The sequence below is a fragment of the Phallusia mammillata genome, chromosome 2 (assembly GCF_965637545.1).
Source record: "Phallusia mammillata chromosome 2, kaPhaMamm4.hap1.1, whole genome shotgun sequence".
Lineage (NCBI taxonomy): Eukaryota > Metazoa > Chordata > Ascidiacea > Phlebobranchia > Ascidiidae > Phallusia > Phallusia mammillata.
In genome coordinates this window covers 6903452-6927668 of record NC_137253.1, presented here as the reverse complement: position 1 = coordinate 6927668, position 24217 = coordinate 6903452, and the positions used below count along the sequence as shown (strand labels likewise).

The 24217-nt window shown below is 37.1% G+C and overlaps 2 protein-coding genes across 2 annotated transcripts; both read right to left on the bottom strand.

Moving 5' to 3' along the window:
* Positions 1–3217: 3217 nt before the first annotated feature.
* On the bottom strand, positions 3218–13740 carry LOC145215274 (regulator of microtubule dynamics protein 2-like). Its single transcript, XM_080083967.1, has 8 exons — positions 13534–13740; positions 12454–12627; positions 11794–11910; positions 11218–11392; positions 10727–10890; positions 6071–6222; positions 4974–5128; positions 3218–4743 (listed from the first exon to the last, which is right to left on the bottom strand). The coding sequence occupies exons 1-8, from the start codon at positions 13635–13637 to the stop codon at positions 4615–4617; spliced, it is 1170 nt and encodes a 389-aa protein (XP_079940093.1). The 5' UTR covers positions 13638–13740; the 3' UTR covers positions 3218–4614.
* Positions 13741–13742: 2 nt separating this feature from the next.
* LOC145215288 (YEATS domain-containing protein 4-like) lies at positions 13743–15062 on the bottom strand. The gene has a single exon (XM_080083982.1). It carries the CDS (start codon positions 14910–14912, stop codon positions 14223–14225), a length of 690 nt encoding a protein of 229 aa, XP_079940108.1. The 5' UTR covers positions 14913–15062; the 3' UTR covers positions 13743–14222.
* Between the last annotated feature and the right edge of the window lie 9155 nt (positions 15063–24217).

Sequence of the window (24217 nt, the reverse complement as noted above, 5' to 3'; positions counted from 1 at the left end):
CTTATGCCTGATAAAGGCCACGATAAGAGGTCGTAAGAAACACAGAACATCGCACTGGACAAGCACTTTATGTTTGTTGGACTCTTATCATTCGCCACTCGGCTACTGTGGCTCTCTGACTCAACTATTGTGTGTCAGAGTTAGTTTCATTTAAGGACGCTTTGACGTAATTATACAAGTTTTGTTAGTGTATTAGCAAAACAAAACACGCGTTTTGCCGAACTTATGCAATTTAGAGGTGAAGTCAATTCACTTTATAGCAATAAAAGCATATAACCACCTTGGTTCCTTAATTGCGTAATATATTTTTTTTAGCTCCATGACGTTCTTACGTTGCGAAGCTATTTCCAGCTTGGTGAATTTTCCAGTACATTTGTGTCGTTATGTTTTTAAATCAACTCGAAACAAGCATTAAAACTGATGAACGCTTTTTGCTGACGCATAAAACAACAGATGATACCACCAGTAGACTTTGATCTTTTGTTAATTAATTCTCGGTTTTCCAATTCTGTTGTCATGTAAATACACAAAGTGTAGTTAGAAAACGGTTTATTTATTCTGCTAATAATTTACCGAGAAATGAAACGTGGCTTGTTTAAACTTGTTCGTACGTTAAAACACCTCAGCACACATACAACGTATCGTATCTTTTCCGGTATCAAAGTTAAAAACAGTCGTTGCATTGCTTATAAAACTTGTCAAAAACTGATTCGGTTGGTTTTTGCTGACACTATAATACTTGTTTTGTAGTCTACACCTGCTACATAACCTTCTGAGAATCTCTTTGTGTTAGCTATGTCGCAAAATACGCAAGTGCATTGTACATCACTTAAATAAACTAGTAAGGTTGCCTAGTGTATTTAAGTATTAATTCTCTTGTTAATGTACACTCTACTGGCAATAAAATGCTTATTCTGTGCTCATTGCTAAACTGACAATACACAACAACAGTCTGTACATCCAAGAAGGCGGCATCGAAAAAACCAACTCACAGTATCAACGTCTACCAACAACACGTCTGCTGCAAACTGAAATTCGAGGCAGCTTGGCGTCAGTGGTTGCCTTTTTTCTTTTCTCGCCCATTCAGTTCGGCTGGGACTGTCCGGCGCGCTGCCTCTATTTCGTCACAAACGCCGACGTTCTGTTTTGATTGATCGCGCGAGTCGTCCGTCACAATTGTTACTTAGATCGCGCAAACAAACACTGCTTATTGATATGACTGATCCGCTGTTTTAATGGAAGTGATTCACCAGCAATGAAATTTTGGCGGGAAAATGTTGTAATGGAATACTGTCCATATGTTATCTACAAGCAAAAGAGAATCCTTCACAGCATTTGAGTTGAGTTGGGTTAAGTTAAGTCGAGGTAAGTTTATTTTGCTTGGTGAAAGAATACATGGCCACATTTGTGAATATTCTGACCATAGTTTCCACAACAAAACAACCATATCGGTTATGATCAAATGTTACAAGAAATATATCAATTAAAAGAAAAAACTTTTGTTAAATAAAGTAAATTTGGCCTAAAATATTTACAGTTTGTTTAAAAAACAGTTTATTCCTTCAAATTTTGACTCCTAGCGTAAACCTTGCAAAAAATGTACCAACACCTATTGTGACTAAAGCTGTTTGGTACATGGAATAACAAACATTAGGTACACGCGCATGGGTATTATGCTGCATTGCAAACAGTGCACTTTTCTCAAAACATTTTGAAGGTAATCTGATACATAGACGTGACGTCACTAACAAACACACATCGATTGATGACGTTAGTGATAAAGCTACTGGTGAGAAATTAACATGAAATAAGAAGAACAGCTTTGTTTAGGGTTGGCTACAATTCTCTCCTTATTCTTAATGTAACAAGCATTATTCATAAAAGTCATATGCAACTTTTCGATGTCTAAGATGAGTTTATTTCGCTTGGTTAACAAAAACATAGCGGCACAATTGCACTAAAACAATCACCAATTAAGCTAAAATTGGCTGCGCAACGTTGAAACGTTATTATGGTCAGTAACAGCGGAGGGCACAATTTGTGGATTATGACTAAACACGATATAATACGCTTGTCAGCGAAGCCCCGAGAGATTTGTTACCAGTGTAAAAACTCTTATTAATAGCAACTTATCGCGGCAAAAAACTTTAAAAGTAAATACAATTTTATTCAAAAAATAAATAAATTCCCCAAGACTGCTATAGCACATAAGAGTTGCCTACTGTTGTATTGTACAAAGGCAGTCGGTGTATTTCCCCAATTTTATTTCACACCTAAAACAAACATCGCAGTGGCATCACGTGACGTTCCTGCACAAACACCGTTACCAAGGCAACCTGCATCGCGCTTCCGTCGTCGCTGTGTTTGAGTTTCGGATTTTTATCGAAGCCCACAGTGGGCCGGAAATGGGGAAACCACCTGCTGATTATGTCAAGTATTTTTTCCCAAGCTGTAAGTTCTTCATCGAGTACTGTAGAGCAGTGGTTCTCAACCTGTGGTAAGATTACCATCAGTGGCACCCCGGAGCTTTTTAGCTGGTACGCGAGTCGCGAGATGCACTTTGGGTTATGCTGCAAAGATTTTAATGTTCATTGAAATTTACAACACGTATTTTCTAAGTTGTTTCAGTATTTTTTTTTGTAGCCTAAGTAATACTCAAAGAGCGTATAAGTTTGCAAAGTTACTTGCCAAAACCCTTACGTAAAAACCTAAGTTTTATTGTGTAACTTGTGGCTCAGATATATTAACGTGGACCTACCATATTTCCATCCCCAAAAGGAGGACACATTGTTGAAAAGAACATAAAAAAATACTTTAAGGGCCCCCAAAAATTAAAAGCCTCAGAAATTAGACGAAATAGAATAGTTTGGAGAAAGTGCAACGTTGAGACGTTATAAACTTCGACAAACTGGGGTACAGTTTGCTACAGCTTTATCGTTAAGTTGAATTTAGATAGGCGGTAATCAATGGTTCTGCAACAGCGTGAAATGCTTTTATTTATTGAGAAAACTTTCTAGTGCACCCTTGTGGATTTTGTTCACATATAAAATGCTAGTTAAGAATTTGGTGATTTTTTTTAAATTCTTAAAGTTGTGGTATTTTTACTCGTCGGCGCCCACTAGCGGAAAGGTTTAAGTTGACGCAATTGCTTTCCAATGCGTCAAAAAATATAGCTGATTAATTCCAATTTGCTATAATTCACCAAACAAACGACAAGTTCGAAATGCATAGTATTATATTATGACGTCACAATCACGAAAACAACAATCGCCAATCACGTGAGGTTTAACAATTCACAACACTCAGCTAAAAAATCAAAATCATAAAACAACCCGTATCACATTAAAACTATAATAATGCGCTTAAAACACCATCACACATATTTATCCTTATTTTATTCCTTAAAATGACATATTTACACATATTTATCCTTAAAATGCATTTCTCAGTACTGGAATTTATTTGTATTTGCATTTAAGTATTCTTTTGTTTGTCTATGTTGTAACGTCTCATAAAAACGTTTATTACGCCTTTTTTCAAAAAATAACAGTTTAAAACGGACAAAGATGGGCATAAATATGTGGTTCACGTTTAACGTGCATATTGGGTTTTGGTAGCAAATTAATTTGCTAATGCGGAGAATTCAAACAAAAGGTAGTTTACAAGCAACAAATGGCTGCATTGTGCTTTTATGCACTGGTAAATACTTGCTATTAGGTCTAGAAATAAATTCTAATACATTCTGGAAAGATTTTGTCAAATTCGACTCACTTTTAAATTTTGCTAGAATAATTCGTCATAAAACTATTAGAATACACATCACAAAAATACTTCAACGACAAAACACGTTTTCGATTTTTGTCGATTATTTTCGCAATTTATACTGCAGGTTGTAAATCCCACGACTGTTTACTTACTTAATTCACAAATACATCCAGCCATATTTGAACGTTAAAAAATAATTTCTTATTTTGTTTTACATGTGCAACAATATAACAAACATAAAATCACGAATGTTGACATAAAAAAATCCACGTTTCACTTAAACACAAATTCAGTAAAATAAATAATTGAAGTATAATTTAGGATTTAAAACCGTTTCAAACACTAGCTCCAAAAAATCACTGCTACGTTTTTTTTTCACACAATCAAAAAAAATAATTGAAGTATAATTTAAGATTTAAAAACGTTTCAAACACTAGCTCCGAAAAAGTTATGTAAAATATCACTGCTACGTTTTTTTCCATAAAAAAGGGTTCAGAAAATTTTTCAAAAATATTAAACCTCAATAGCCCAGGTCAGCCCATTTGCTCAATGCAACGCATATATATTTGCAATTTGCCTAAAAAATAATCAAAAAAGTACACATACCAACGCAAAATATCAAATTTTAATTAGTTAGCTTCTTAAACGCCTAACAAACATCAAAAAAATGGCTTAAAATACACCCAGAATAAAAACATACGCGACTTTTATTCAGCTTAGTGTAATTACATTGCTTGCAAATTTGCACACAAAACAATGGCAACTGTGTTTTGGCGTAGCTTCATTATTACTTTCAACTTACCTATGCTTACAAAAGGAAAACAAGCGCATTTTGGCTAATAGCATTGCTTATAACTTGGCGAGCAGTTCGCTTGAATCTCTGTGGGCATCGCGATCGTCCTTATTGTTACATGGCAACTGGAGGGCGCTCTCGAGCCATCTACGAGCGCTTGAATAATCGCTCACCTCGTAATAACACTAAATGGAAATAGAAATGTTTTGATGAGAATTAAAATTGACTTTTTACTACGCATTTAGTTTTTACAGAAAATCATTTCACACTAAACAAAACACAAAAATGGTAAAATTCAAAAATATTTAAGATGTAAAAGATAGCGAATTGAAGTCATAAGGTAGAAAATCTAGCCTGCGATGGGCGTTCAGTCCCGAGCTGCATACTTTACACAAGACCTGATCACCTAACTTACCTTGGCAATATAATATTGGTTCGATTTGTAAAAGCCTGGTTGAATTTCCTCAGCTTTGTTAAAAGCTTCCAACGCATCTTGTACTGTAGCGGATGGTGGTGTGGCAAACAGTGTGGCGGCTAACTTGCGTTCAATCCACGTCAACATGTAAACACCTGTGGATGAAACGAATCGTTGTGAAAAACAGAACTAGGTTCAATTTGGTCAGTAGGGAGAGCTACTAACATCATTACTCAGGTCAGCCCGACATTTTCGATAGGTGACGCAAAATTTCGATAGGTGACGCAAATAGCTAAATTATTAATTTTGCGGCTAAAGAGGGGAAGGGTTGGGAAGTAAGAACAATTTTACAAAGAACTTAGTTTTGTAGTATATTTCATTAAATTGCCGGAATAGAACCAAAAGCCCTACCCGTCAGCATTTTTGGGGAGACCCGGTAGCCGAAAAGTTAGAGGTGAAAACGAGTTTCTTAAAGTTTTTTAGGGGGTAATCAAGAGTACATATTAAAGATTTTAAGTTTCATGAACACTAAACGAATTTAAATGTTCAGTGTTATAAATAAATAAGGGGTTTAAAACTTAGCAGCATTTTTTTACAACATTTTTATCCACATGCACTTATAAAACATAAACTTACACAGGGTTCCCGCGCAATTTTTGTTTATAAATCACATGACTTTTCCCAAACTTTTCAAGAAAAAAACCCGGATTTCCATAACCTTAATCGACAAAAATCGAGCAATTTCCACAGAAAACTAGAAAAGAGGCTTTGTAGCCAATTTACCATACTTGAAACGAATACAAATGTTACATAATTTGAAATTCTTATCTCTATCTGGCATTTTTAGGCGCCAAATTCCATACTTTTTTAAGGACTTTTGCAAAATTTTGCCTTTTTCAAAAATTTTCCAGGCCTTAAAAATACAAATTTAAATTCCATAACCTTTACAGGTTTTCCATACCCGCGGGAACCCTGCTTAAACAACACGCTATAAGGCAAACACAAGGCTTAGCATTTTGAAGCCCTTTGTTGTTAAGTAAAGCGGTCAATACTTCAGGACGTCGACCATGCAAACACTAATTGCATTTTTGACCCACCCCAACACCATCTCCCCTTCATGAAATACAACGTTGGGTCATCAGGGGCCAACTCAAGAGCACGGTCGATATGTTCCTTCAATTCGTAGCCGATTTCGATTTTTTCTTTTGTTCCCACAAAGTCTGTATTGGCACCAAGGCTAATCACATACCTGTCAATACGAAATAAGTTTTTAAACTGTACCAAACGAATTGTAAAACTGTAACAACTAGACCAGTGGTTCTCCGTGGACCACCAGTTCAATTAAATAAATATCGTGGACCAGTCCATTGTTAAGTACGGTTAAAGAAAGCACCCACAACAAGAATGTTGGATTTATTCCTCGCATAAAGAATTTACTTGGATAAGCTTTTTCCTACTGTACATTCAATAAATGATATGCAACTATTTTTTAGTATATTTCACTAAACTGGATGGAAGTTTTACACCATGAAAAATGTTCACTGTTTTGACCCTTCATGATAGAAAAACTGTTGTTTCAGGGGGCTTTAAACGTCAAACCAGAGCCTAAAGAACTTGGCAAAACTTTGAGCTAGGTTTACTTTGCTTGTTGAAAAGAACCATAGCGGCACAATCGCACTAAACCAATCACCACACCTAAGGAATATATCCTGGACACCAGCTATTGCCAAAAAGACGTGTTTTTTAGTAAAACACCAGATCAGAAATATAAATAATATTTCTGAAAATTTTTTGGGAAATGTTTTCGTAAAACGTGTTTTTGTTTTAAGCAAACGCAAATATGCTTTCAAAGTATCAGTTTCAAAAGATCAAAAATCCCATTGTACCGACCAACACAAAAACAATCAACAGTCGGTTAATTGCATTGGACGTTTCATAATCCTGTTTCCTATTTTGGACAAATGCAGCTGTCATCACGTTATTGATTGCATAGAGAAAGGTGTTACAACTAGGGTTGGCCCGATACCAATATTTTGAACCGATACCGATACCCGATATTTTACCCCAAAAGTACTGCGATCCGATACCGATACCGATACCCGATACTTTGCAAACAAGCAAAAACATTTTCAAACTGATGTATTTGTAATGTGTTTTCCCATCACAGTTAATTTAACAACACACTCAGTCTAATAAATCGCTTAAGGCCGTAAAATGCCCAGGTCTGGTAAAGACTCTTGGCAAATCAGCTGGCGAGCTAACGATGCCCTAACGACGGTGGTGCATTGGAGGCATAACTAACGATTGGTGCACTAGTTGTTACGCATCTGATCACGTGATTACGTTTATGCTACGCGCTTTGCAACGTCTTACCGGCGTCTATTGTTTGTAACGTCTTACCGGCGTTAATGTTTTACGACTTTGACAACAAAAAACATTTAACGATCATGGCTTTAGGCAGAGAATGGGATTGTCTGTTAATACCCCCAGTGAAGGAATCCAAAAACATATGACGTTTGGGTCATTTCTTAACGCCAACTTTTGTATTGCAAAATCGCAGGTAGTTTAATTGGGATTTAAAAGTTCACCTAACGGCATAGAAAATAATTTGTCACTGATAACACTAGGAATGTCTAAATACACTTGGCCATACAAATTAAACACCTGCCGTTTCGAAACTTTTGCTTACAAACGTCTACAATGAACTTTGTGCGTTGTGACGCTCGCTCGCAATTAACGCGGGCCTAAAAAACGTGTTACGGCATTAAGTCGCTGTAGCGATTTAGGTCATCATATTTCATTAAATCCAAAACGAACGCGTTTTTTAGTTGTAGTCCCATAAATATTTTATCACAGCCGATGGTTGTTGTTTTTTGCCTCCTTTCATTTTCAATTTTACACATGATAAAGTCTCAAAAAAAGTATCGGTACTTGTACGGATACCGCTAAAGTATCGGACGAGTACCGATACTGCTCGAAACATCGGGTATCGGCGCCGATACAGTACTATCGGGCCATCCCTAGTTACAACACATGGGTACATAAACGTTCATAGGACAATCTTCATCAATCTAAGACGGAATGACATTTAACGTCTAAAGCGCTTTTGACGTAAATGACATTACATGTGTCCTTTTAAGAAATATATCTGCTTACTTGGTATTTTAGCAACCGATTTTGGAAAGAACTTCAATTCACATAATACGAAGTATAAAAAATATACGGAGAGAAACACATATGGAAATATAAAATGCGTTTACATTTTAAAGATTCGTCTTTAAAAATCCCTAAATTAACTAGAATGGTGGCTTTCTGATATACTTCCATTTTATATATTCTATACGATATTTACCAATTTACTATACACATCATTTGATCTACACATATGATTGTTTTTGTAAACAAAAACTAATGGGTCCCCACACGCGTGTTTGTGCGGATTTACGGTAAACTAATGTTGCGGTGATTTTTAAATTCTTAAAACAAATTTTTAGAAAGCATTAACCCAACAATGAAAAATTTTGTTGTATTTTTTTGCACTATTATTGTCGTATAATTACAAAAACATTAAAAAAGAACGAAACAAATACTTTCAATTTAATCTCTTGCTTAACTTTGTTTCGTAAAACGAGTTTTTCATTTAACTTTGTTTCGCAAAACGAGTACCATTGACATGTAGTAACCTTTTAGGATGCACACACCAAACGACTGTTTGACCTTTTGACACCGTTTTCAATAGCACGCCGTCCTTGGTGTTCAACAACACCGTTTGACCTAATTTATACATGCCTTGGGTATTTGATTCAAAAAAAAAAAAACGCTACGTTATGACGAAAGAAAGTTCTGAACTGTGTTAGTAATACCTACTAATTGACCTTAAGTAACCCGTGGTCATGCAGCGGCCAACCTGACAACGAGCATTTAAAAAACTTTTATCTTGTAAAAAAGTCAAGTTTATTTTTTTATATTTAGTTTGTTTAACAAAGTTTTGCTTGACATTATACAAAACCGAAGCACGCTTATTAGGTTTAAATCGCGTCATAAGTGTGAAACCTTTGCCGAAACTGAAAATGTGAGTGATAACTTAATAAAACGACATAGCATTGCTGTGCAAAACAGCTGATTTCTAATCACCGAAACGACGTCTCGTAAAACGTCTGTCCGACGTCAAGCTGAGCCTTCCCGCTCTGCCCTATTATTCGTAAACGTACTCTCTTGGGACTTCTGCCTACAGTGTCTTTCTTGACCAAACGAGCGTGTGTCACTGGGTCATTCGGGGTCAAACTTCAGGTGGACCAAGTTCAGATTAATATTAAACATATGTCCAAATTTGAATAAATTTGAAGCACTCTTTCTTTACTAAACGAGCGTTACAAACCAGCGTTAAAAATTTTACGTTTCGGGGGCCTGTGGGTGAACCGCTGGGTAACTTGGGGTCAAACTTCTGGTGGATCAAGTTTGGATTAATTTCTAACATATGTCCAAACTTCAATAAATTTGAAGCACGCTTTCTTCACTAAACGAGCGTTACAAACCAGCGTTAAAATTTTTACGTTTCGGGGGCCTGTGGGTGAACCGCTGGGTAATTTGGGGTCAAACTTCAGGTGGACCAAGTTTGGATTAATATCTAACATATGTCCAAATTTGAATAAATTTGAAGCACTCTTTCTTGACCAAACGAGCGTTACAAACCAGCGTTAGACAGAAAAAAGAAAAAAGAAAAAAGAAAAAAAGAAAAAAAGAAAAAAAAAATACGGACAAAAACAATATGTGTCCCCTTCAGGGAAGGGGACCCATAACAAGTAGTACTCGATTAAATGCTATGTTTTAATGCGTCCGCATAAGCAAAACACGGATATTTGATTTTCTTCAGCTTGTCTTGAACAAATAAAACATTTTTTACGTTTAACGGCGCCTATTGGATATGCATGAAGCCATTGCAAAATATAAGATATAGGATCGTAGTATTTGCAAATAAACTAAACATTGACACAAGTGTTATACGGGGTATCCAAATGCGGGCAAAACGTTGTATGTATATTTGAGAAAGCACTGTATAGTTGAAATGTTTTTGAAGAATAAAGCTTTAGAGCAGTGGTTCTCAACCAGGGCCCATGGCTCCCCAGGGGAGTCACGAGCTGTGTTCCGGGAGACCACGGGTGTAGATTCACCAGAAACACGCATTAAAAGCCATTTTCTTTATAACATTACTCCCTAATTTAATCGACTGTTTCACATACTATTTGTCTATATTGAGGTTTTTTACGATTACGGATTCTTGTTTACTCTTTTCGACCTGTTTGAAGTCGAAATTAGTACCGAATTCCAACATGAGATCGCCAGTCACATATTTAAGGGGGCCACAGGTCCTACAGGGTTACTTGAGGGGGGCCACGAGGCCCAAAAGTTACTTTTAGGGGTCCACGGTCCACAAAAGGTTGAGAACCACTGCTTTAGAGACATTTTTCAACCTTTCTGTAACTTTACAACAAATACAATATTATTTGCGAATAAGCTGCCAATTTCTAGTAAGAAATTAAAAAGAATTGAGTATCGATCTGATGGATGTTTTTTTCATGTTTTTTTTTTCATGAGGCATGTTTTTTTAGCATATAACCCCAACAAATTTAAGTGTAGTAGGTGGCTACACTAGTGCGACCATTGTCTTGTAACCAGCTGCACTGATGAGACCAGAACAATATAGGTCGACACGGTGTCCACCGTCTGCAGCTTTGATTACACTGGTCTCTTACCATTTATGTACATCGGCGGATTCTTCAAATAACTCAAGTGCTTGTTTTGAATGTTCAACTGCTGTAGTAGCATGGAGACAGCGTTCATCGTATGCTGTGCGGATGTCATAAGCTCCAACATGAGAACGACTAAGACGCCACAAAAGCTGCCAGGAGTTTTTGTGCTGGAAACAAAGATGTAAATAACGATGGTCTGAATCAATTACCTTACGCAATTGAGAAAAAAAATTTTTTTTTACTCCTTTGGGCAAACTGCTGTTTGTAGGGTTGGCATACCATAATTTATGGCATAACACTGTCATTGTGAGCGTTTATGCGACCTAATTCGCCTAATTCAGACAAAATTAGAGGTAAAAAATGATTTGATATGTGGTAAGCGTGAAGCTTTAACTAATCGACATCAGTTAATCCGGACAATTATTTTGGTCTGAATGGGTGCAAATTAATGACTTGCATCATATAACAGTGGGTTATAACCAGGAGATACATACATTCACATTTAGTTCGTTATCTTGAAGGATCCTCATCGCCTCTTCCTGATCCTCCTCTGATCCATCGTACAATGCATCTACTTTGGCACAGATCGCATCAAGCTCTTCTTTGGATCCTGGAGCTGGTTGATTTGCATTCCCATTGACGTTGTTCTCCAAATGATCCAAGGCAATACTAAAGAAACGAAAAAGAATTCAAGATTTTGGATACAGGAGTCTTACGTTAAGGAGCATAAAAAAAATAATACAGTCCTTTTTCAACACTCTTAGCTTCACAATTTACCAAACAAATTATACATGTATGCTGAATGCTAACTTTACATGCAAGAAATATATATAGGAACAGCATTTCCTAAACATATGTTAAGCACTACAATAAATCTCAGTCAAGACGGATTCGCTTAATCTGGATCTTCACTTAATTCGGAAAAATTTTTGGCCCAAACAAATCTGGATTGACCAAGATTTACTGTATCTCTGAGCAAAGTTTTAAGCAAGTCTTTTCAACATACAATCTCATAAAGTAAGAATGTCAGGTTAAGAAGTTGTTACAATAAAATACGAAGCAGTACTTACTCAAACTCATCGTCTGAAAAATCATCATCATAATCACTGTAAGCTGTCTGGTAACTTCCAGCTGTTCGATTCGATGTAGAAGATCGAGTTGTGTGCGTTGATCTGCTACGACGAGTCCTGTACAGTTTAATGAGAAATTGTGGTTACTAACTGGACCAGGGAATGTTTTTAGGCAATGGCTTTCAAATTTTTCATTAAAATTTAAACAAGAATTTTGATACTCAAGAGTTGTTAGGGCAGTAAAGCAGTGTAACAAAAGATACGTAGTGGTTAATTTTTCAGCAGAAGTATATATATAACTGGTAAACTGTTTGACTAGAAACACATATCACTTTACAATGGTTAAGAACTGCAACCAGCAAAAATAACAAAGCAAGTCAGCGTATTAACCCAGTTTTTCTAATCCTGCATTTGTGGATTCAAATCAGACTGCAAGGTGTTTGTGAGACAGCAATCAACACCATAACACAAAAATATTTTTCAATTTCATACTGTTGTCATAATATACAAAGTGTTTTTGAGTCTGCAAATGACTATAGTCAAGGGGTTGGGAAACACTGGTTTAAAATTTTGTCCAAACACAATTGGTAATTGTTTGACTGAATAATGCCAGCAAATAGATGTTTTGCCATATTCAATAAACTGAATTTAGTAATTTACCTTTTCTGGCCCACCAGGCTTTGAATCCCGCCCAACTCTTTGCGAAGTTCAGTAACAGCATTTGACAAATTGTTTTTCAAGACAACCACTTCCTGTTTTAGTTCTAAAACTTGACGCAACAACTCCTCATCGCTACCAGGTGCTGGCGGTCGACAAGGCTGGCTCTGTCTGTAGCTAAACAATCAATAAATTACATTTGATGCAGGGTTGCCATACCATCCTTGTTTCTAAGATTTGTCCTTATTTTGAATGGCAATGTCTTAGTAAAACATATTGTCTTTATTTCTAAGAAATGTCCTTGTTTTTAACCGGAGTCCTTATTTTGTCTGTTTTTAACAATTACTAGGAAAAGATGTAGTGAAATGACAGTCGAATCCCAGCTACAGGTGAAAGCAAACCCAGACCTGAGCTGTTGTGGGATGCACAGAGCTGTTGTTGGGGATTTAAGTCAGATCAAAAGTATTTTCTACAAACAAGGAGTTGCTGGAATCTATTGTTTTTGGCACAATACATCGCATATGTCGTGTAAATGCAAAGATTTGTTCAAAAACGTTTGTTCCTTTTCATAAAAAAAATGAATTTTTTAGTATTTTGGAGTCCATGTCAATGGCAACCCTGATTTTATGTGTGCAAATAGGTTTATCTTTATAGAGTTTTTATCTCAGAATATTGAGAATATCTAGCATAAATGGCACAAATATATTTGGGGTCATGAAACAATTACTCTCGTATCATATATATATACCTTATAAACCAGACTTCATTACCACTGCCTAATAAAAACTGCAATATATATAGGTAAAGTCAGTCATTACTACAAAGTTATTGTAGAAATTAAAGACTTTGAAATTATTTTTATAAATATTAAAAATGTACAATTTAAATGTCACCAATGCACTTTTGAGGACTATGATACAATTACTTTTTGTACCAAATAAAATGGTTCAATTTGAAACACAATTTTAGCTCAAAAACAGCGACTTACAAACTTAACTACTTTAGCAAAGCCTAATATAGTCTGTCATCCCTACAAGGTCATTGTAGAAATTAAAACACAACGATAATATATATTGTACTTACTGTAAAAACGCATAAGTTGCTACTCCACCTCCTACTATAACTGTTAATCCAATTCCGATATATTTTAAAGTGCTTTTGTCTGTTGCACTCATTAGTGAAGACATTTTGCTCCAGGTATGTAAAAAAAATCTTGCTAATAGCAGTTAAAATTATGAAACCATTATATATACATTATGTATAATATCACAACAGTATCCCTAATGCATGGCTCTAAAAAAAGAACATTGGCAGTTTTCAAAAGCAGCATGTTAAAGGTACAGGGTGCTATTTTGTTTTTACTATCATCAACATAATGAGTAATAACATTTCTTGAAGCTTCCTTCCTTGATATAACAATTTCTATGAATTTGTTGTGACAAATGTTGCAACAAAAACAGAAATGCCAACAAAGAATTTTGCTTCAAATTAACAAAAACAGTCTGTTTTCAACCATAAAGAAATTTATCCAAATGACAAAATAGTGGCATAATTTTATTTAAACTACTTTTTAACAGAAAGGAAAATAGGAAGGTGTAGGTATAATTTAGTTTTTGACACTTTTAACAACAGTGCAATGCAATCCTTATTTGCGCTGCACATATATGAAAAATATGCATTAACTTTGTTTTTCAATAATGTTTAAACATCTTGAACCAGCACTGTCACAAGAATTTGGGTACTTTCAGAAAAACAAGCTTTAGTTTTTATATTTACGTCATTTCAGAATTGTCCTGTTCACGCTCAAGTTTCTTAATTTCCTCACGAAAACTTTTAATATTGTCTCGACTCTGTTTAAGTCGTTCCTTTAGGTCTTTTATTTCCACTTGAATCTTTTGCTTTGCTGCAGTCAGTTGCTTTACAGTCTGTCGCTCTTTTTCTTCAAAGTCTGTCTCATGCTTGTGAGCTCCAAGTGTTAACTGTCGACAACTTGTCAACAAGGAATGCATCATCACTGAGGGGTCTTGAAAAATCATTTCATCATAGCTCTCCGAAACAACTGTCTTTTTACTTAATATCAAATTGCTTTCGGTCTGAAATAGCCGCAGAGGGTGGTATATGGTAAGAGGCCGTTCCCCAGTGTCATGAAAAAACACTTTTATAACCACATCGAACTGACCCCAACCTGTTTCTGTGACCTCGTATGGAGGTTTAGTAACAACACGAAGTGGGTTCGCATAACTTTCGTGCAGTTTAAATTGAATTTTCTTGACGTAAACAGAAATGTCCTCATTGTGATACGGCTTTAGGTAAACCGTCCAGGAATGTGTGTGTCCATCCTCTTCACGCTTTTTGCCGAAATATCGAGCCGAATTTCCATAAACAATCGGTTTTACGACGCATATTCCTTTCATTCGACCGCCACTTTCAGCCACAAACTCGCCACCAGAGCTTCGATTCATGGCTGTTAAGGATCGTTTTGCTGCAATTAACTATGTTTATTTCCAATTCTGGGCTAAAATACTCTTAACTTGTGGCAAAACATGCAAAAAAGACAAAAGTTAGCAAGGCATCGGGCTCGCTAAGCTTGAGCTGGCGACCATTGATCCGTGACCACTGTTTAAAATAATTTAGATTTCTATGTTGTGTTGTTAATTTGTCAAATAAAACCAAAAATCATGCGTTTAACAAATATTTTGCAAATTAGTAGTTGTGGCCAAGGATGGCAGTACGGTACAGTACATATTGCATTGACCGTACCACGTACCTCGTTACGTCGAGCGTATACCGTACCAACGTACAAATGTCAAAAATCAAAACGTACCGTACTTGAGATCATTGCTGCGAAGATACAACAACATTAGCTAGCTTTTATAACTAACTTGATAATCAATCACAAATGCCTAGTTATTCTCTGTTCTTGTCATGTGCAATTCAATTCAATGGTTTATTTGTCACGAGACATTGCACAACGAGAAAAAAACGAAATTGCACAACAAAAGTATCTGCGTGACGGGTCAATGAAAGGCCAATCATTGGCCGCCAAGCCATTGACCCACTATTGTTTATTCAGTAGCGAACTACAAAAAAGTACGATGGGTAATTAGCGGTCACCTAGACCGGAAGAGTGACTGTTAGGGCGAAGTTGCTGAGCAATGCAGCAGCAACGATACGTAATAAAATAAAGAAACATAATAGCAATACAATGGAAGAACGAAATCGCAAGAATGATTTTGAATGAATCGTTGTGGGTATGCGCATGATTGATTTGCTGGAGGGCAAACTAGCAAGAAAAAAAGAAAAAAAGACGCGTTTTAATAATACGCCTACAGCAGTACGTGTAACCCTCGTTTAAACTTTTTTGAGCACTATTTTGGTACATGAATATTGTGATGAAATCATGTCATAAACAATTTAAATTCAAGTTTCAGACAATTTTGATGGGTACGTGCCACGTACCGTACACCACCGTACCCGTACCTCAGCTTTCTTTGCGGTAGGCCTACCGTACCTACGTACCCTACTTTTTGATGAAATTTGCTGTGTACCTTACCGTACCGTACTGCCATCCTTGGTTGTGGCTTATTTTTAAAAGACTAATTTATTGACAACATACATTTTATTCATGAAAGTGGGGGCATAAGACATTCCTGCTTTTGCAAATGCGAAAAGAACTCTTAACTCTCCTGAACTAAATTGGATGGAGGTGCGATCAACAAACCATATGCATACCGTGCATATTTTAAAGTGTCTTAAAAATTTGGGTGCAAAGGATCAAAACCAAAATAGGTATGTATATCAAGAGAAAATAGGTATATATATACGCTATAGCGTCCAAGAACAGGAATCCAATCTATCTAGAAATAATTTCTTCTCGATTTTCTTACCACTTTATGACGCCCAAGAGTTGTCAAGCAGCGGAAATGAACTTCGGCGACATCTTTGCGTAGATGATATATGGTGCATTTTTTGCCATGTTATTCAAATTCGTGAGGTCCATCTAATTACTGGCCATGTTAAGGTGACGTTGCGGATTGTGGTTGAAATGTGTCATGTAAAAAACAATTAAAAAATATCTCCGAATAAACCAAAAAATAATTAGGAAAATCGAGTCGATGATCAAGATGTAAACTTCAACAGCACATAATCGACCATGTCAACACTGAACAATAATTTTTTTAGTCAGTTTTAAACAGATGCTGCATAAGGATTGCAACGCAAATCAAAGTTCGCTCAAACACAAACTCTTAACCGACAGTTTTAAGGCTGCACGATGTTTGCCTTGTCAATGTGCGTAGGCGTTATTATGTACATGCATGCCACCTGTGCTGGAGTTATACTTCAACACCATAAGACGCTGCATAGCAATGTCTGCTCAACGACTAACGTTGTTTGCATAAGGCCACCTGTCCCCGGTGATTTGTGAACTTATTGCAGGTACTCGAGAAATGCTCTGCGGCCTGAAAGGTTTAATAGGGCCTTACGTGCGTGTCGCAATTCGTTGCAAGAAAACTTCACGACAGGTTGTTGGTTGGATCAAAAAAAGAGGGCGTGTCTTTTATGTTAAGATGGGGAGGGGTGAATAATTCTGGGACCATGATCCCCTTATCACCCAAACGTACATTGAAAGCATACATTTTACGTTTGAAATCTTGTTTCGCATTTGTCATTTAATTTAAGAAATCTTGATTGTAATAAGTGGCGTAAAAGAGTAAATTAACAGATGTTTCTGGGTGTTACAGACCACAAAAAATGCAAAACAAAATTAACCTACACATTTCGTGCCTAAATTTGTGTTTAATATTTCCACTTTTTAGGTCTATATTTTTGTACGCTGGTTGTCAGTAGCATTTGTATCTCACATCTCACAAGTTAAAATATATGATTTCGGGCAGGAACTTGGCCGAATGGCCTGGCGCGCCTGACCCATATACAGACACAAAAAAACTTGATCGGGATTCGTCCCCGGGAGTGTCCTGGGTTCGAACCCCGTGAAAAAATAAATAAATAAATAAAAATTATATTGTTTCATACACAATAGCATGCAATGAAAGAAAAGCGTACAATTCACCCGCCGTTTCGGCCTAGCATAAAACCAAAAATTTTTTTCCTGAAGTTGCATGCCCTCCTTTGTGATGTGTAGGCTACCGTCCTGTCCCTGGGTAGACCCTTTGTGGAAACAAGAATGCAACCGCGGGGTCGTCAAGAGTCCCTTGCAGTTCGTCGCTAGTGGCATTTAAATGGGCGCTTAACGACGAGTTTTAACGAGTACGTTGCTTGGTACTGGGTCGTGTCAAACAAACTGTTAATGCAAGGCGCTTTATTTGTGACTCATGCAGTCTCCCTAAGTAAAGTCGCAAAGGTAAAAACTTCAAACGAGCCCGCTAAACTTGTTTGCCTTTAGATTGCACAAAGCAGTTCGCAGGAATCGAAATACAATGCTTTTTGTCTGGAACCCTTGCTAGCAGGGTCGTTAATATACCAATTAGGAACCCTCGTTTTTATGGTGCCGGCGTGTGCAAGGCTGTGCAAGGCTGTTCAAGGTTTCTCAATTCCATAATCTCTGCAGAAGCAAAAAAACACCCAGAAATTCCACCGACATGTGGTCTGCACCTTTTGAAACCCCCTTTTGATAACGGACACAGATATGAAAAGTTTAGCATGGTTTTAAAAAAGTGACCCGTTTTTGCTGTCAGAGTAATTTACCTGCCAAGTTCATTATTGGGGTTCGAGGTTAAGGTTATTTGTACAGATTGGGCAGTACTTCGGCTATGGCTAGGCTATATCTATATAGCATGTGTACCGTCCGCAAAGAACCTATTTCAAAACGTATTTTCGAGCACAAGGATTTGCCAATGCCACTTTAGATGAAGATTGTGATTCTAGTTCATTTGTTTCGCCATATTTTCTTTACCCAAGCGAAACAAACTTAAATCAACTAGAACAGGGGTCGCCAACCCGCGGCTCCGGAGCCGCATGCGGCTCTTTGATCCCTCTGATGCGGCTCAGTTTTTGAATTTACCAAATGTTGTACATTTGTTGTACACACGAAAATTGAAGTGCAGTAGCATGACTGTACTCGCTTGTTGTAGTTACCTGCAACCCCATCTCTATACCATCAAACGTGAAGTCTGAAAGAGGCAAACTGGCGGCGCGCAGGTTAATACGCAATATGAGACAATACTGTTTTTGTTTGCAGTGTGTGTGCGCGCGTAACAATAGCTGTTTGTTAATTGTTACGTAACAAACGCGTTAACAAAGGAGTGCAAATCTGCAAAAACAGAATATGCAACGCTTCGTAAAGTTGTTTTCTCTGCTGACAAGGCTAGTATACCAGTGTGTCTAATATGCAATGAAACACTAGCTAACAACAAAAAGTCGAATTTCATAAGACTAAAAATGTTTTGCTTTTTATTTTAAATTTTAAAACGACTGTGTGGCTCCCAGTGTGTTTTTACTACGTGAAACTGGTTCGAGTGGCTCTTTGAGTAGTAAAGGTTGGCGACCCCTGAACTAGAATAACGTACTAGGACAAAGATGTGAATGTTAACAGTATCTCCTTACACGATAGGACAAAATTTCAGCAAGGCGAAAGTCCGCTCTATCGGCCCGGTAATTTCCTTTCTGTCACGAGGTTGTTTGTCGCGAAGTTTGTATTGTTTGCTATAAACAGAGCAAGGTAATCTCAAAAGTCGACGAATGTTGTGCAAGGTTCGTTGCGTTTATTGACCCAAGGCTCGGAGCCCAGCATGCAAGCTGTGCTGTCACGGATTCCGCAAAAGGAGACGCTGCTGTCACTGGACTTTGGTCGGAATTCGTGTTCGGTGGGATAACATTGAGAAACTTTTTGCGTCCAAAGACGTGATAGGAACAAATCCTTTAGCAAAATTATGGTTTTGTGTGTTTCATTTGATTCATCTTGTGGTGAATCCAACAATCCAAAAAATCGTAACATTAAGAATAGTCTATAAATCGAGCAGTAAATTATTACAATCGTACATTTTCAAGCGCTTTTAGATACTCTTACAACATAGGCGAGGTCGTGTCAAGAAACCAAACCACAAATATGACCTTCGTGACAAGAAACAGTCGGGTGTCGTAATTCTCAGAACTGCTGCAGCAAAAGAGTCCTTACAACCCCAGGTTAATGTACTTTACACTGTAAACCTCCTCATGCACAAGTCAGTACCAGTCTCGTATTTTCTTGTGTTTTGTGGGTCAACATACGACGCTTGCATCAGGGCGGTATGCTTGCACGTTAAACATTGTCCGGGTCTTAAAAGCCCAAGCAAAACATGACTCTTTATACTTGTAAATCCTCCTGAAAGGCGGAGAGCAGCGGCCGATGTCACCGGCGTCTACATTACAAATGCATTGCACGTTTTAATACCTCCCGTCTTTTGTTGCCTTTTACTGCAAGTTGGCGCCACATATTTAAGTGGTAAAGTTTGTGACTTTCAATTTTGCGTACTGCGTTTTATTTTGTCATTGTAAGATTGCTGGTGGAAATGCTGATAAATATTTTTTTTACCTTCGCATTTAACTGATGGCAAATTACTGTAAAGTACTATAATATAAACAAAACTGTGTTTTGACACTCATACCTAAAAACACGCCTATTGCGCAGCGTGTGCTTAACTTATTTGTATATCAAAACCTATAAGTAATATTGTATTTTACGATAGGCTGTACTTGTCATGAGAAATATAATGGCCCAAAGTGTAGAATAAAAAGGCATACTTCATTAGTAAACTTTTGGTAAATGCTTGTGCCATCGTTAGTCATACTAATCTGGACTTACATTTGTTTAGTTTATTGTTTTAATTTTTAATTTATGTTTCTCCACTAATCATCAAGTTGCCAGTTTTACACTAAAACAACATTTCTCTTATCAATATAGCATTGTTTTCTGTTACAAGTAAATGCATAACTCATATATCCTTACTATGTAGTAGGCTATGTTTGTCCAGTGCATAACGCGGTGTTAAACCAACACAAGCCCTTACAAGCTTTTTGTGCCTATAACGGCTACTTGAGGCAGGCTTTTGTACGGACTTCGAGGTACACACCCTTCTCGCGATTGTAGCAACTGTATTCATCTCAAAACAGTCGCTATGTGGTTGTTATAACACGACAGGTGCCCTGCTTGTCTTTGGAAATCTTAACACGTGGCGATGGTTGGTTGTTTGTATAGTAAATGTCCGGTACTTGTTTCCAACTAACCTTTGTTTTATATTGAAGGTTGTATGTTACAACTAGTGTAGGATGTTACGAGCGAACGATGTCTACCGGTGTAGCCTATATATTAAAGATTGTACTTTAAAAATGTTTGTCAGGCCTTTATGCCAGTGGTTCTTAACCTCTTACTGATCGCGTACTATACCTAACCAATTTGTATCGTCTGATTTAAAAAGGAAGACCAAGAGATAGACCTATTCTTCTTAATTAGATTTCTGAAACCAGCAAGGGTGGAATAAAATATCCGAATTTTTTGATCTTGATTTAAACTGAGGTTAGCAGAATTTCGGTAGCACTTAAAAAGCTTGACGGCATTACCAGTAGCACCCGTATCAAAGGCCGAGAACCAATGCTTTAGAAGTTTAGGTCTATGGGTATTTTTACCTCAGCCTGAATATTCGCAAAGAATCTTATCTTAGATCAGTGGTTCCCAAACTGTGGGCCATGGCCCAGTACTAGGCCACCAAGACATTTTCAACGGGCCACAGAGCCATTTGAACAGATTCTACTGTTTTGTTATGCTGTAGATATTATGCGCTTTGTTTTGAAAAGCATAATATTTGCAAAGAATTTCAAATCTTGTAGCCAAATTTCAGGAGTGTATCTCATTAAAAATAAATTGCTAGAAAATTTCCCCTGTTTTTGAGTTATTTTTTTGTTTGTGTCCAAATTTCAGCACGTGGTGAGCCACGAATCGCTATTAAATAGACATTTGGGCCACATACCAAAAAAGTTTGGGAACCCCTGTCTTAGATCTTGAAAACAGTGTGTTAAATAGCAAAATCAAAATATTTTAGTAAAGTGGTCGTGAACGTTTAACAAACAGGTCCGTAAACTGTACATGTACGAAATACCGCTATCTTCGTTACGTCACATCTTATGACGTCACCAACCTCGATGTCGAATTTATGTTAAATGCTCAAGTATATTCACGTTAAAAAACGTTTTTTTTGCAAAATTATAGGTAAATGCCACTATGGGTAAAGGCTTTCATGAGTTGCGTAGTTCAGTTAAAGAGTTCTTTTTTTGAGAATATAGAGTTGCAGTGCAGAAAAGCTGTCACGGCGACGTCACAAGAGCGCTTTGATTCAATCCCCTTGTTGCAAGGCCTGTAAGGTTCGTAGCATTGTTGTGTCTATTGGAGGGGAAATCATAGAGCAGAGTATAACGTACCACGATTGCTTTGTAAGCCGTCTCCTATTGATAACTACGCGTAACGTACAATCGCCGTCTTCAGTCATATCATACGAACTGAGCTTTTTAATGTACGTGGCAGGCCTTGTAGGTGCTTATGCAATAAGGCAATATTCGCCTTCTGATACTGTTAGTTTTAATACAAGGGCACAGCTAACAGCCTGCAATGCAAGTGTGCAACTAGACAGTTTTCACCATGAATCTTTCCAAAGTTTGACGTATTCCGTAGTTGCAAATTTGGAGTTTTAGGTATAGATATGATATTATATGGAACTGCAGGTGCAAGGTTTACCCAATGACTACAGGTATAGAGTTCATCTAAGGAACCAGAGTGCACGTAAGGTATAGGATTGTATACTCCCTGCAACAAAAATTAAACGAACATGTATTAAACTGTACATTGTTGTGAGTATAGGCTACGCATAAATTTTAAAATCGGTTGAAACCATAATCAAATTTCTCACACAATGAAAAATTATAAGCAGTGGGCCTTAGTACTTTTATGTAGCTTACTTGAGAAGCCGAATAAACTTGGTACCGGCGTTATCGCCTTTGCAACAGTAGTGTAGGTTTCTTGCCATCTGGTGACCCGTCAAACGGTACTCAGAGTCGGAAACGTGTACACCTACCTGACCTAAGATTTCCTGCCTAGTCCGTAACGAGTGATTAAGAATACGACACCTCGTTTGAAGCACCTCGGACTGGTGCAGAATAAACAGAATATGGTTATAGGTCGTTTGTGTATCATAATCCTGGTGGTGTGGGAATTTTTGGCGGGTGTTTTGAAATGTGGAGGCGTCGAGGTTTTGCAGTGAAGGAAATTTCGCGACAGGATAAAGTTACAAACACTATGTTGATGACTCGTGAAAAGCTATTGCTTGTTTCTTCAGGCGGCTGCAGTGGAACGAAGACAGATACGCCTTGTGCTCGTTGTGGAGTGTCTTATTTGAGGTAGTGAATAGTTGTATTATGTCCTAGTTTTAGAACCTTTATAGTTAGAAAGTTAATTGTTGGTCAGAACAGTTACGAGAAATTACAATTTTAGTTTTGAAGGAAGCACAGTTGCGAAGTGCCGTGGAATGCCTTTAAGTTGTCTAAATGAACGTTAATTGACATAAAATTATCGTACATAAGTATTTTTATTTGATAATACTGTGTCCGACCAAACTGTTCACGTTACTTGTGTTTGTATCGTTTAGAGGTGTAAGATGTTTGAACGTTAAGATTTTTTCCCGTTACAAATGTGAACCCAAAAGTAGCAAAAATATTTTTCGCAACAAAATCGTTAAGGTCACACAAAAGTAGGCTGTAATTTTAAAATTACATTACCATGTGGTATGATAACCAATTTATTTTACAACCCATGTTGCGAATCTTGTCAAAATCGCCGTTTTGTACAAAAACCTTATATGCCAAGCATTCATACTTTCGTTTTGACCTTCTGGCTTCAAAAATCAATAAACGACTTTGCGACGTGGACAGCCAAAGAGAATTATAAGCCCGTCTTGCGCCACCTGAAGTAGAATCTAATCGGGTGCTAAGATATGTCGGTTGGAACCTTAATAATCTACAAATACCTTGTAATCCATTGACCTGCTCCTTGAATGCTGCAGTCTTTCTACTAATCCGTTTTCGCCCTCTATTTGTGACACAACAGACTGATACCTAGATTAAATAGCAACATGTTGTTTAAGTTATGAACTGATCTATGTATAGTGTTAAAACATTTTTGGTTTCTTGAAGTAGCTATTACATTTTTTATTAAACTTAAAACTGGTTGTTTTAAGTTAAAAAGTCACTTGATTAATAATTGAACTTTTCAGAATTTGATACATGTAGAAAAAGTTGAGTTTTCAAGGTAGAATAAACGTCTCAAAGATACAAAAGATAGGCATATATAGTCTCTATAATAGTATAGTCGTCTCAGTTACGGTATTGTTGCACAAACACCACAGGGTCTCAAAGGCCAATACAGTTCAACAACTTAAGATGTTCTAAGCAGTGGTTCCTAAAGAGTTTTACAGAGAGTATGTGCATGCACAGAATTTGAAAGTTTTTTATGGGGTTGATAGTTCGTAGGGATCCATAAATGTTATGTTAAATGGGTATGTAACCAAAAAAGGTTGGGAACCCACTGCTCCAGAGATAAACATGAACATATTTCAACTGTTGGTTTGGTGAACTCTTTCATCCGACAATCACAAAATGTTACTGCGGTTCGTGCGGTTACCCTTTCGACTTTATGCAGTCTTATCTGGCAAGGTATCATGTGACACAATTCATCCAATCAGCGGGCAGGAAACCGCTAAGCGTCATTGTGAGGCGCATAATCTGT

Excerpts from the sequence above, each read along its gene's own strand:
- LOC145215274 (XM_080083967.1), bottom strand. The coding sequence starts at position 13,637 with ATGTCTTCACTAATGAGTGCAACAGACAAAAGCACTTTAAAATATATC. Across the intron at positions 10,891-11,217 it reads ATAACGAACTAAATGTGAAT|CACAAAAACTCCTGGCAGCT; the intron begins GTATGTATCTCC and ends CTTTGTTTCCAG. Across the intron at positions 6,223-10,726 it reads TCCGCCGATGTACATAAATG|GTATGTGATTAGCCTTGGTG; the intron begins GTAAGAGACCAG and ends TCGTATTGACAG.
- LOC145215288 (XM_080083982.1), bottom strand. The coding sequence starts at position 14,912 with ATGAATCGAAGCTCTGGTGGCGAGTTTGTGGCTGAAAGTGGCGGTCGA.